Raw genomic sequence first — 14,145 nt, 5'->3', positions numbered from 1 at the left:
GTAAGGGGAAATATGAAGCCATCAGGCAGGAACTTGGAAGCATAAATTGGAAACAGATGTTCTCATGGAAGAAATGTGCAGGGTATATTTGCATGTGGTTCTGCATAGGTATGTTTCATTGAGACAGGGAAAGGGTGGTAGGGAACAGGAACTGTGGTGTACAAAGGCTGTCGTAAATCTAGTCAAGAAGAAAAGAAGAGCTTAAGAAAGGTTCAAAAAACTAGGTAATGATCAAGATCTAGAAGATTATAAGGCTAGCAGAAAGGAGTTTAAGAATGAAATTAGGAGAGCCAGAAGGGGCCATGGCGGACAGGATCAAGGAAAACCCCAAGGCATTTTACAAGTATGTGAAGAGCAAGAGGATAAGACATGAGAGAATAGGACCAATCAATTGTGTCAGTGGAAAAGTGTGTATGGAACTGGAGGAGATAGCAGAGGTACTTAATGAATACCTTGCTTCAGTATTCACTGCAGAAAAGGATCTTGGCGATAGTAGGAATGACTTGCAGTGGACTGAAAAGCTTGAGCATGTAGATATTAAGGAAGAGGATGTGCTGGAGCTTTTGGAAAGCATCAAGTCAGATAAGTCACCAGGACTGGATGGGATGTACCCCAGGAGACTGTGGGAAGCGAGGGAGGAGATTGCTGAGCCTCTGGTGATGATCTTTGCATCATCAATGAGGACGGAGAGGTTCTGTAGAATTGGAGGGTTGCGGATGTTGTTCCCTTATTCAAGAAAGGGAGTAGAGATAGCCCAGGAAATTATAGACCAGTAAGTGTTATTTCAGTGGTTGGTAAGTTGATGGAGAAGATCCTGAGAGGCAGGATTTATGAACATTTGGAGAGGCATAATATGATTAGGAATAGTCTGCATGGCTTTGTCAAAGGCAGGTCGTGCCTTACGAGCCTGATTGAATTTTTTGAGGATGTGACTAAACACGTTGCTGAAGGTAGAGCAGTAGATGTTTTGTATATGGATTTCAGCAAGGCATTTGATAAGGTACCCCATGGAAGGCTTATTGAGAAAGTAAGGAGGCATGGAATCCAAGGGGATCCAACTGGTTTGCCCACAAAAGGCAAAGAGTGGTTGTAGGTGGGTCATATTCTGAGGTCGGTGACCAGTGGTGTGCCTCAGGGATCTGTTCTGAGACCCCTACTCTTTGTGATTTTCATAAATGACCTGGATGAGGAAGTGAAGGGATGGGTTAGTAAATTTGCTGATAACACAGAGGTTGGGGGTCTTGTAGGTAGTGTGGAGGGCTGTCAGAGGTTACAGCGGGACATCGGTAGGATGAAAAACTGGGCTGAGAAGTGGTAGGTGGAGTTCAACCCAGATAAGTGTGAGGTGGTTCATTTTGGTAGCTCAAATATGATGGCAGAATATAGTATTTATGGTAAGACTCTTGGCAGTGTGGAGGATCAGAGGGATCTTGGGGTCCGAGTCCATAGGACACTCAAAGCTGCTACGCATGTTGACTCTGTGCATTGGCCTTCACCAACTGTGGGATTGGAGTTTAAGAGCTGAGAGGTAATGTTGCAGCTATATAGGATCCTGGTCAGACCCCACTTGGAGTACTGTGCTCAGTTCTGGTCGCCTCACTACAGAAAGGATGTGGAAACCATAGAAAGGGTGCAGAGGAGATTTACAAAGATGTTGCCTGGATTGGGGAGTAGGTTGAGTGAACTTGGCCTTTTCTCCTTGGAGCAAGGAGGATGAGAGATGACCTGATAGAGGTGTACAAGATAATGAGAGGCATTGATCGAGTGGATAGTCAGAGGCTTTTTCCCAGGGCTGAAATGGCTAGCATGACAGGGCATAGTTTTAAGATGCTTGGAAGTAGGTATAGAGGAGATGTCAGAGGTAGGTTTTTTACTCAGAGAGTGGTGAGTGCATGGAATGGGCTGCCGGCGACGGTGGTGGAGGCAGATATGATAGAGTCTTTTAAGAGACTCCTGGATAGGTACATGGAGCAGAGAAAAATAGAGGGCTATGGGTAAATCTAGGTAGTTCTAAGGTAAGAACATGTTCAGCACAGCTTTGTGGGCCAAAGGGCCTGTATTGTGCTGTAGATTTTCTATGTTTCTAGTAGCATATTTGTCAACGTGGAGCAGAGAACGAGCTTATAAATTTGGCAGGAGCAAAGGACGTTGGGACTGGTGAGGGTGGAGTGTTGCAGAAGGGGTGTGGGACAGGTGGCAGAGAAGGAGTGCTGGGGCAGTGGGTGGTGGAGTTGTAGACACACCCAGCCCTGAGACACCATACAAGGTCATTTGATTCCACACAACTGGTTTATTGATCTTTACAGAATGTCTCTCTGGTGCTTCCCACTCCCTCCCCTCTCCTTTCCCCTTTTCCCAACCACAATTCCCCTCTCCCTGCCCCCTTTCCACCAGTCCATATCAGCACCAGGTTTATCATCATCACTCACATGTCATGAAATTTGTTTTTTTTTTGCACCATTCTCTGTAAGCTCTAGTAACCGTTGTGTGTAAAAACTCCAGGAAATTGCCACTTTCTGAGATACTCAAATCACCCCCTCTGGCACCAACAATCATTCCACGTTAATAGTTACGTTTCTTCCCCATTCTGATGTTTGGTCTGAACAACAGCCGAGCCTCTTGACCATGCCTGCATGCTTTTATGCCTCGAGTTGCTGCCGCGTGATTGGCTGATTAGATATTTGCACCATCCAGCAGGCGTTCCTAATAAAGTGGCCACTGAGTGGATATCACGGTTGGCCAGAGTCCTTTTGGCACTGTAGTCAACGTACACATTCAACATGCTTGGTGTTAATGTTTGACCTCAAGGTCTGAGTAGATCCCAGTATTCCTTCTGACTACCCATTCAGCCCAAGCACTCCCTTGTCACTCCCTCTTGGACCCATCTCCATGGTTCCCAAATGATAGGTGAACTGAGAGTCCCCCTCAGCCATCGGGGTTACATTATTGAACACTGGGCGTCAGTAAGAATTCCACAGCAGATACAATATTAGGGCCTAGTAACAAACACAACAAATACAGGATTCACCCCCACGAACAGTAGAAGGTGATCTTCATGAGACTTATGGCAGTCACCACCCCTCGTGGAATAAAACTCGTCAATCTTTCTGAAGTAGCCAGCCATAGCTGAATTGACCATTACCACCAAGTACTCACTCTTTTTGAACCCTGAACCCTTCTGTTTACACCTCTTTTTTTAACACTCCCTCATGTCTTGTGATTGATGCAGGTTCGATGTTGTCATTTAAAGTTAAATTGGATAGGTATATGGAGAGGAAAGGAATGGAGGGTTATGGGCTGAGTGCAGGTCGGTGGGACAAGGTGAGAGTAAGAGTTCGGCACGGACTAGAAGGGCCGAGATGGCCTGTTTCCGTGCTGTAATTGTTATCTGGTTTTCCCTGCCGAAGAACACTGCTTTTTTTGTTTTTAGCTGGACGCTGCGTTTTATTTTATTTCGAATGCCACGCTGCACGCTAACAGGTCGGTAGCCGGGTCGGGTTCATTAAAAAAAATACTTCATCGCCAGCGGTACGTTTTGTATCTCTTCAATTTATTGTTAATTCATAGGAACTCCCGAGAGTCCAAAAATACGGGCGTAACTTCGTCTTTTAGTTTGAGCGAGGCGCGCACGTATCACGTGGTAGTGTGATGACGTAGGCCACACACATTTTTCTCCATATAACCCGTAATTAATTATTTAACCAAACAGAAATACTTAATCAACCAATATATATACTCAAACATTACGAAAGTATTTAATGCACAACGGACAGCAGTGAATTTCAAGGAAGTAGCCGGCTCTGAAGCTCAGTAGTTGTTCCAATCTGGATGGGTACAGGAGTTGGGATGTTATGATGAGGTTGTGTAAGATGTTACTAACTTACTGCCATTACGCCACTGGGGTTGTGAGGTTGCTGGGGTATAACTAAGTAAATAAAGCCGAGCGGTGTCGCAGCAATAACCTGGCACTCAGCGTCAGTAAGACCAAAGAGCTGATTGCGGACTTCAGGAAGGGTAAGACGAGGGAACACAAACCACTCCTCGTAGAGGGATCAGAACTGGAGAGAGTGAGCAATTTCAAGTTCCTGGGTGTCGAGATCTCTGAGGATCCCAACAGATCGAGGGAGCCGTAAAGAGGGCACGTCAGCGCCTATATTTCATTTGAAGTCAGCTAAAACACTGTAAAATTTCTACAGATGGACAGCGGAGAGCATTCTACGTGGCTGCAATACACTATCCGGTATGGGGTGGAGGACAACCGCACAGAATCAAATTACGCTGCGGAAAGTTGTAAAATTAATCAGCTCCATCATTGGTACTGGCTTCCGTTGTATCCAGGACATCTCCAAGGAGCGGTGCTTCTAAAATTCCAATATTAGGGATCCCCACCACCCAGGACATGCCCTCTTCTCATTGTTACCATCATGTAGGAGGTATAGGAGTCTGAAGGCACGCACTCAGTGATTCAGGAACAGCTTCTTCCCCTCCGCCATCCGATTTCTGAATGGACATTGAACCCATGGACACTACCTCACTACTTTTTAATTTCTATTTTTGTACTACTTATTTAACGATTATATATACATATATTTACTGTAATTCACAGATTTTTTTTCCTATATTATGCATTGCATTTTACTGCTGCTGCTGCTAAGTTAACAAATTTCATGAAATATGCCGGTGATATTAAACTTGATTCTGATTCTGAAATAAAATCATTCTTTCCCAATATACTCCCACATGCCAACATATTCCTGCATTATACACACCCTTCCTCCCTCCCGTCACACGCCCCACATTATATTCCCCATCACGTTCCTCCACCACCGGCCATACGCTAGGCTCACCATTGCCTCGCTAGTTATTGAACCGTAAAGTAACACACACTGCACCTTATGATTAATATATATATTTTAATTGTTCAGCGGACAGTTTAAATTCAGGAGCAATACATGCAGAAATCTCCACAGAAGGGGAAAATCAGATAAACATGCGTTGAACACAACCGATAAGCGGCTTTCTACCTTCTGACTGAAGCTCACCCTTGCAGTTTTGCAGAATAGACCGGTGCAGTTTGATATTGCAAGCTATTTAAAATACCTTAGAATGCATTTTACCAAATAAATAATGTTCTTGAAACTACTTTGTTACATATCTTTTTGTTACACTTGCATTTTTTAAAATCTATTAAAACCGCTGCTTTAAAAAATCCTTTACATCAAGCCAATCAGTGGCTGTGTGCGTCTAGGCAATTAACAGGCTGCAGCTTTGCTGAGAGTGAACGTTGTTGCAGTACCAGTCCTAGTTTGCTCTGGAATTACACCGCATCTGCCCGTTATTTGCCGTGGAGCGGATAAATCCGTTTAACGAGACTTACTAATTCTTGAACTAAAATGATGATGGAGGCAGGCAAGAAGTGTGAGCAGTGCAATATCTGACCTATGTGAATTAAGGCAGTAATTCTATCGTTATTTCCTCTTAAAATATTGTTTTGATATATAATGGTACATTTTATAATGACTCTGTAAATGTGGTTCACGGGAACGAGCGCTGTGCAAGTTTTGTTCTACAGGAGCGAACTTGGCTTTGGCAGTACTGCCGGGGCCGCCCGAAGTGCGAGAAACGCACCTGAATCGCGCCTTCCACAAAGTCTTTACACTCAGGCTCGGAGTTATCACACTAGCAGAGTACTGCATCAGTGTGGGCACAGTGGGGCAGAGCCGAATGCCAACCCTGAGGATTCTGCACGCCTCCAGAGTCATCTCCAGCACAGATTCTTTGGCCCCTTTACTGCAAGCGCTGAGTAGATCTCATCAGAGAATTCCATTCAACGTAGCTGAATTCAAATACACCGAGGCCACCAGCGACATCGATTCTAAGTCGAGGAGGGAAGTTAGGAAGATGTGATCGTCTGCTGAGAGAGCAGACTGGAGGGCCTCGAGTCACTGAGGTCTGGAGGAGCGGGCTATGATACAGACAAGGCATACCAGACACTGGAGGAACTCAGCAGGTCAGGCAGCGTCTATGGCAAAGAGTAGCCAGTCGACATATTGGGCTGAGAAGGCAGGGGGAAGATGCTGGAATTAAAAGGTGGGAGGAGGGGGGTGACAGGTGAAGACAGGTGGGTGGGAAAGGTCAAGGGCTGGAGAAGGAAGAAGCTGATAGGAGAGGAGAGTGGACCATAGGGGAAGGAGGAGGAGTAGGGGGAAGTAACAGGCAGGTGAGGAGGTAAAAGATCAAAGTGGGAAATAGAGGAAGGGAAGAGGGGTTTATTCACCAGAAGGAGAAATCGATACCCATGCTGTCAGGTTGGAGGCTACCCAGACAGAATATAGGGTGTTGCTCCTCCAGCCCGAGGGCGGCCTCATCTTAACACAGGAGGAGGCCATGGATCGACACCACGGAATGGGAATTAAAATGTTTAGCCACCTGGAAGAATGTTTGAGGGATCTTGAAGCTTTCGCAAAGAGCAGAAACTCAAGAGTGGGTTGAACTGGTGAGAGTGTCCAAGCAAGTGGATTGCTGAAAAAGCAAATGACTTAAGGGAGAAGCTCAAAACTTGCTCAGCAGGGACATACAGGGGCAAGAGTGTCAGCCAGTGACTGCAATCCGCTCCTGACATTCAGTTGACTTTGACCGAATTGGATATTGGTTGGAGAGAGCGACAAAGAGCTGGCACACTCATACCCTCTCAGCAAAGACGAGTTTCTCCTCATTTGTATAGGAGAGCTGTGTGGTTCATTTCCAGTGCCTCCCATCCACTTCTAGTTATCCTGCAAAAACCCCATCAAAAATCCTCAAGTCCTATCGGAACAAAAACAGGAAGGCAAAAGGCTCTAAAGGGAGCGTGTCTCTTTCTAAAGCTACGATCTAACGGGAAAGCAAGTTCGTATTCAAAATGTAAAGGGGTATATGAGCTTGGCAAATATAGTCTTGTTAGGCACAGATAATGAAGATCATGAAGTACAGATTTAACCCAGACCTTCTGGATGAAGTTTTAACCCCCGCCCCTCTGGTGTTCTGGGGCACTTTCTAGCTTCCAATCGTCAGTGAAGGGGTGAAGTTTGAGAGGTCCTGTAAATACCTCAGCCTACACTGTTCCCCGTTGAATTGCCCTTTCTAAACCCTGAGGCTTTGGCACTTCTCTGTGGTGAAAGTTGAAAGCGTAGAAGATTCTTGGTGATGCACATAAAATCGTGGAAGAATTCTTCAGGTCAGGCAGCATCTGTGGCAGGAAGTAAATAGTGATTGTTTGGGGCTGCCCTCCAGGTGGATGGCAAACTTGTTGTAGGGTTTGGAGGCTTGCGTGCCTCAATGACTCAGAGAGCTATGTTGGCTGGAGTCAGGGCTTTGTGCTTTGGCTCTTGGTAGGGTCACCCATGCCAAACAGGTCAAAGGGTAGAGGCCAGACTAAGAGTGGTACACCAGTCCTCCAGGTTCAGGGGTTCAGCTCAGGGCCAACAACCCTGACTGGTCAAACACAATTGTTACGGAAACAGCAATGAAGTATCCTTCTACATCTGAGTTCGACGGTATTCCTGAACCTCCACCCAAGACTTGCGTGACAGCAGTGAAAACCGAGCTACTGACACGATGAAGGAAGCCCTGAACACTGCCAGAGATGGACGACCTTCATTACTACCCTGAATGCCAGCAGTGTAACAGGCAGCAGATAGGTAGGTTTCAGCCCGAGACACTTTATCAGGACCTCGGCTCTGGGGCTAAAACATCGACTGTTTATTTCTCTCCGTAGATGGTGCCCGACTTGCTGAGCTCCTCCACCTCAGGATTATAGGTGAGCTGCGGTGCACAGAACATTGTGCACTCACGCCTCCCAGCGATAAAAGCTATCACGAGGAAAACGTTGGCTGTTCTTAATGTGCAAAAACTGCAAGGCACTTGGTGGTGTCAGGATGAAAGGTGAGGCATTCAAAGGGAACCTGAGGGGAAGTTTCTTCACTCAGAGTTTGGCAATCCAATGCAAGTGGTGGATGCGATTTCAATTTCAATGTTCAAGGAAGTTTGGATAGATACATAGATGGTTGGGGTGGGCTATGGTCTGGGTACAGGTCAATGGGCGTAGGTAGTTTAGATGGTTTGGCATGGATGAGATGGGCCAAAGGGCCTGTTTCTGCACTGTAGTTTTCATTTTTTCTATTTCCGATGAATTTTTATGTGGGTTTTAATCATAATGAGCATTATTGTGTTAAACAGACCTATCTAGTGGATCCAGCAGAGAGTGGGTTGGAACCATTGCTCAAGGCAGCTATTATGTCTGTTATTGCAGGATATACTTACAGATTTGATCCTCCTTCTCTAAAACGACACTGGAGCACGGCTGTAATTTCATGTTAACAAAATCAGAAGGAAAATATTGCAAGGGATGACTCGAAGGTGGGGGAGTGAGCTGGGATAATGAGTTGTGTATGAGTGACTAAGATGGCTTCTTTACGGGGGGCTGAACCTGAAAGACTGTATGGACACCTAGCTCTTCACCTCTTCTACCTATCGGGTCCCAGCTTCTTACTTCAGCTCTGCCACCCCCCCCCCCCATCCAATGCCCTTCCCTCACCTGGTTTCACCTCTCCCCCGACAGCTTGTACTCCCCACACCTCACCTTGGAATGGGCTGCCGGCAATGGTGGTGGAGGCAGATGTGACAGGGTCTTTTAAGAGACTTTTAGATAGGTATATGGAGCTTCGAAAAATAGAGGGCTATGGGGAAGTCTAGTAATTTCTAAGGTAGGGACATGTTCGGCACAACTTTGTGGGCCAAGGGGCCTGTATTGTGCTGTAGGTTTTCTGCGTTTCTTATTCTGACATCTCCGGCCTTCCTCTCCAGATCAGACGAAGGGCCTGAGTCCAGAAACATCGACTGTTTATTCCCCTCCATATGTGCCGCCTGCCTCTTGAAGTCCAACCCTGCAACCCCGTTGTGAGAGGTGGAAATGGGTAGGGCCACCCAGCAGGGCTCTGGTGAAGCGGTAGAGGCCACTGGATTGCAGAAGCATTGAACTCCAACCTTGCTGTTGACTTTGGATGACGGAGATGGGAGGTCATCGAAGGCCTCTGCTCCACTGAATTCACCTGTGTGTTTTATATATTTAATGTGATAGAGTGCCCTTCAAGCCACACCTCCTAGCTGCCGTCAATTTAACTCTAGTCTAATCCCAGAACAATTTACAATGACCAATTAACCCACCGACCGGTAAGTCTTTGTATTGTGGGAGGAAACCCACGTGGTCACGGGGAGGATGTACAAACTCCTTACAGGCAGCGGCAGGAATTGAACCTGCGTCACTGGTACTGCTGGCCACCACGCCACCGAAGTCGAAAGGGACTACAACTAGAGGCCTCAGGTTATGGGTGAAAGATGACTTAAGGGGAACCGCTGCACTCATAGGATGGTGCAAGTGAGGAATGAGCAGCTAGCAGAAGTGGTGGATGCGGTTTCATTTATGTACGTGGACGGGAGGGGTATGGAGGACTCTGGCCCAGGTGCGAGTCAGTGGGACTACAGTGCCAGATTGGTCGAAGGGTCTGTTTCTGTGCTTAGTGCTCTGTGACTTTCCAAGCACAATTTGTGTACTGTTCTGGAGATATTAGGCACGAATCTGGTATCAGTGGTGGTCGTACTGGCAAATCTTTCAGTTAGCTGACGACAGGGAGGGTATTCAGGAATGTGGGCTTTAGAATTACATGCTTTCCATTAGAGGTCGTGCTCCCCAGGTGGAACTGGAAACCAGCAGGATTTTCTTTCTCCTTTCCCCACCCCCTAGTTCATTCCTCATTTCCCGCAAGGCAGCCAGCTGCCACGTGTCAAATGCCAAATGTAGCAGAAAGCTGCTTAAAAAAAAAATCTTCAATATGGTCAACCTAATGGAGAGTCATCGAGCAATACAACATGGGGACAGGTCCTTCAGCCCATCAATTCTCTGCAAGCCGAACACTTTTTTTTACACCAATCCCATCCTAACCCATTTAATTCTCTCTGGAAAGGGTGCAGTCAAATTTAAGGTACATTTTATAAATCAAATAATTACATTTTTGGGGGCTCTCATTCAATGCTTTATCAAGAAAGGGAAGAACTCCTTGGTTAACTAATCATGGATAATCACTGCTCAAGTAAGAAAGGTGATTGGAAGGTCAAATCTTAAACCGGGTCAACTTTACACTGGAAGTTTTCAAAAACGAAATAACTTTTCACCTTCTGTCCTTTCAGTGCAAGTGGCCGAGAAACAAGAAGAAATCAGAGCTGAGCAATGTGTTCATGTGTGTGGCAGGATCGACACCTCTCTCCCCCGCGTTAGTGACAGAGAGGGCCTGTTGAGCTGGAGAAGTGTTGGGATGGACAGTAGTTTTTAAATAGACTCTAAATCATGGTTTCTGGGGGCTTGCATGGTGGGTGGATGGGGGGGGCTGATGCTGTTGCTGAAGCAGGGGGCTGTGGGTCATTCATTCTTTTGGGGTTGTTTTCTGTTCCGTGGATGTCTGCGAAGAGTAAGAATTTCAGGTTGTACACTGTATACATTCTCTGATATTAAATTGAACCATTGATGGATGATCTGCAAAGGCAGGGATACCCAACCTTTTTTTAATGGCATGGACCCCTACCATTAACTCAGGGGTCTATGGACCCCAGGTTGGGGACCCCCGGGCTAAGGGAAGTCTGGCCTACTTCAGGTATGTCCGAACAGCCTGGTTCTGCAGCCACCGTGACCAACTCGCTCCCCCGTTCAAATCCAAACCTGGGGTGCGGATTTTGGATGAGTTGCATAAAGTGGTGGACTGAAGCCTTCAACAAACTCAGAGTTGTATTGGGACATAATGTTTAAATTGTACAAGGCATTGGTGAGGCCAAATTTGGAGTATTGTGTACAGTTTTGGTCACCTAATTATAGGAAAGATGTCAACAAAATAGAGAGAGTACAGAGAAGATTTACTAGAATATTACCTGGGTTTCATCTCCTAAGTTAGAGAAAGGTTGAACAAGTTGGGTCTTTATTCTTTGGAGTGTAGAAGTTTGAGGGGGGACTTGATAGAGGTGTTTAAAATTATGAGGGGGATTGATAGAGTTGACGTGGATAGGCTTTTTCCATTGAGAGTAGGGAAGATTCAAACAAGAGGACATGAGTTGAGAGTTAAAGGGCAAAAGTTTAGGGGTAACATGAGGGGGAACTTCTTTACTCAGAGAGTGGTGGCTGTGTGGAACGAGCTTCCAGCAGAAGTGGTTGAGACAGGTACGATGTTGTCATTTAAAATTAAATTGGATAGATATATGGACAGGAAAGGAATGGAGGGTTATGGGCTGAGTGCGGGTCGGTGGGACTAGGTGAGAGTAAGAGTTCGGCATGGACTAGAAGGGCCGAGATGGCCTGTTTCCGTGCTGTAATTGTTATATGGGAGGTCGGGGGCAGAGATTAGCAGCATAGTTGCTTGGAAGTACACCTCTTCGCCTCGTTACTTGTAACACTGAAGTGAGAAGCTCAGGTCGCTGGGGTTAAACGGATGCCATGTTTACACCAGCGGCTTGTTTCGGTGTGCTTTATGAAGGGGAAGCTGAAAGCACAGTGCTCATCCAGTGCTGGTCCTTGCCTAGACCATGCCTCCTCCCAGCCAGTGGAGGAACTTGCATTGGGGACGTGAGAAGGAGATGTAACACTGGGGTTTTCTGGTCAGTGATGACAGAGGAAGACACAAGTGCTACAAATCATAAACATGAGACTCCGCAGATGCTGGAAAATCCAGGGCAACATGCACAAAATGCTGGAGGAACTCGGAAGGGGAGGGGAATAAACATTCGTCATTTTGGGCTGAGACCTCTTGCCCGAACTCCACCATGCATGGTTCCAAGCCCGGCCGCGAAAGGAGGAGCGTTGGGCAAGGGACCAGCGACCCCATCCCAGGAAAACACAGAGCCACAGAAACACCAACAGAAGCTCCAAAGACCTCATCCCTGGGAGAGGAAGAAAAAAAAAATAACCCCAGGAAGATGGGCTACAGTTGGTGACAACTTGAGAGACCGGCCAGTACAGAGGACTCTGGCGAGCTGTTGTTGGTCGCCTGTGCCGCAGTAGGGGGGGATGGGTGGGGGAGGATTCTGCCTGACCTGCTGAGTTCCGCCAGCATTTTGCATGCGTTACACAAGTGCTACAGTGGATTTAACAGATGCCTGAAGTATTTGCCATTTGGTGCTCTATCTGTACTCCCTGATATTCACTGCTTCTTTTTCCTCAGCAAATCGCACTGCGATTTCAGGCTGTTCAGTGGTGAACGAGGTCTAAGTGAGGTTCAGCCTTATTATGTGATGCCCTATCTTTCCCATCTCCTGCACAGGAGTGGGGCACATGTAACAACGTACAATACTGGAAATCAGCACTGAACTTAATGCAGCTAAGCTAAGGAATGACCAGAAAGGAGAAAGTTAGATGACAAATGGTTACCTTCAGACGCAAAGCGGCACGGCTCTGTATTGAATCAGCTCACTGTAAGAACAGCACACGAAAGCAGAAGCAATAATACCCTCAGGAATGAGAAGGAACAGAAATACTTCAGGTGCTATGAACAACGTGGAGTGCCTGAATCCCTGATAGCTTCAGGATTCTTGCCAGAAGCCGTTCCAACTTCCTCCCGCGGCATACGTGCAACAAACTGGCGACTGGGGTTCTCTTGCAAATTCTCATTTACCGAGTCACTCCTGGTCCTTTTTCTTTTTTAAAAAAAAAAACTTATTTTTAAAATCTTTTTTTTTTGTCTCTGTTAAAAGCAAACTTTCACCAAGTACAAAGAACAATTATATACACACACTGGCTGCTTATCCAGAACACTGATATACACTGGAGACTTTATACTTACTGAGGTTCTTCAGACGTTCAAATAAGATTTGCAGATTTGTACAGCTTTCATTTAGGGAAGTAACTAATAATAACTGCACTAGCTTTGAACTTGCCTCTATTGCAACTATCTGGATTTCCTGATTTTTCCCCTCTCCCAGAACGAATGGCACAGATTGAAGTGTCCTTCTGCACAAAGGCACGGTGAATTTATCACAGTCTCTGTCTTTGGCTCATTCTGCGCCAGCAGAAGTGGGGGGCACCTCTCCTTCCCCTGAGTTGAATAATTGCAATTGTTTTCCCTGTCTACTGCGAGCAGCTGTTAAGAATTTCTTCTGAACTTGATCGTCTCTAGAAAAATATAGGTGTAATATGATTACTTTAGTTCACCGAGTATACAGGATGAAAATGAACCCTATACTGCAGAAGCTTGTGCAGTGCCTTATCGACATAATAAAAAAACTGCAGTGCGATTTTGAAAATCGATAGCATAAGCTTCACCGTCTCGAGGTCATCCTTATCTGGGAGAGGATACCCTGAAAAGTCAAAAGGAATCAGCGTTAGTATGCAAGATATAATCAACATTCCTTCCAATTTTTTTGCACCACTGCGGACCAACCATTGACCTGAGCAGGAAACTTTTACAAGACCTGAAAGTCACGCGGCATTTTAAATGCTTTTTTTGGGTAATTTTTACTTTGTTCTAACATTTTTTTAAATTAAAAAATTATTATTAGATACTAAAAGTCAGAATATAGAATTTTTCACATCAAGTAAACACAAACCAGAACAAAGCAAACAATATCAGGCAGTCAAAACAACTAATAGGCAGAATGGAAAAAGTAAAATGTTTTGACTAGACGGTGTCGGCATTCAGCAGGCTGGCGGTTTATTAACAATAAGCTACCGACTTCCATTCTGTGTTTATTGTTACAATTTGTTATGGTGTTGTAGCTTGAAACATTAACAATATAAATATGTTGGAGCTCTAAAATGTTTGAAAGCATAGGTTGTGGTACATTTATTATTTGGATAAATTATGGCTTATATTCAACAAAGCAATTAATTACCGGGTATTTTATAACCATAAAAGACAGGAGCAGAATTACGTCATTTGGCCCATCGTCTGCTCCACTTTCATCATGGCTGATCCATTTCTCTCTCAGCCCCAATCTCCTTCCTTCTCCATATCACTGCATGCTCTGACTAATCAAAAACCTATCAAACTCTGCCTTAAATATACCCAATGACTTGGCCTCCATAGCTGCCTGTGGCAATGAATGCCACAGATTCACCACTCTCTGACTAAAAAA

General features: G+C 45.6%; 1 protein-coding gene across 4 annotated transcripts in view; it reads right to left on the bottom strand.

Moving 5' to 3' along the window:
• Nucleotides 1-4,893: 4,893 nt before the first annotated feature.
• Nucleotides 4,894-14,145, bottom strand: part of luzp1 (leucine zipper protein 1) — a 198,666-nt gene continuing 189,414 nt past the window's right edge. For 2 of the 4 annotated variants that reach the window (XM_072246820.1, XM_072246821.1), the window contains one exon: nucleotides 4,894-13,368. In XM_072246820.1, the coding sequence (XP_072102921.1) occupies nucleotides 13,330-13,368 (39 nt within the window). In that variant the 3' untranslated portion in view covers nucleotides 4,894-13,329. The remainder of the gene's footprint in view (nucleotides 13,369-14,145) is intronic. The other 2 variants (XR_011883569.1, XR_011883570.1) reach the window with 2 other exon arrangements.

This window comes from Mobula birostris, chromosome 29 (assembly GCF_030028105.1).
Source record: "Mobula birostris isolate sMobBir1 chromosome 29, sMobBir1.hap1, whole genome shotgun sequence".
In the NCBI taxonomy this organism is placed as follows: Eukaryota; Metazoa; Chordata; class Chondrichthyes; order Myliobatiformes; family Myliobatidae; genus Mobula; species Mobula birostris.
This window is presented reverse-complemented; position numbering and strand designations above follow the sequence as displayed.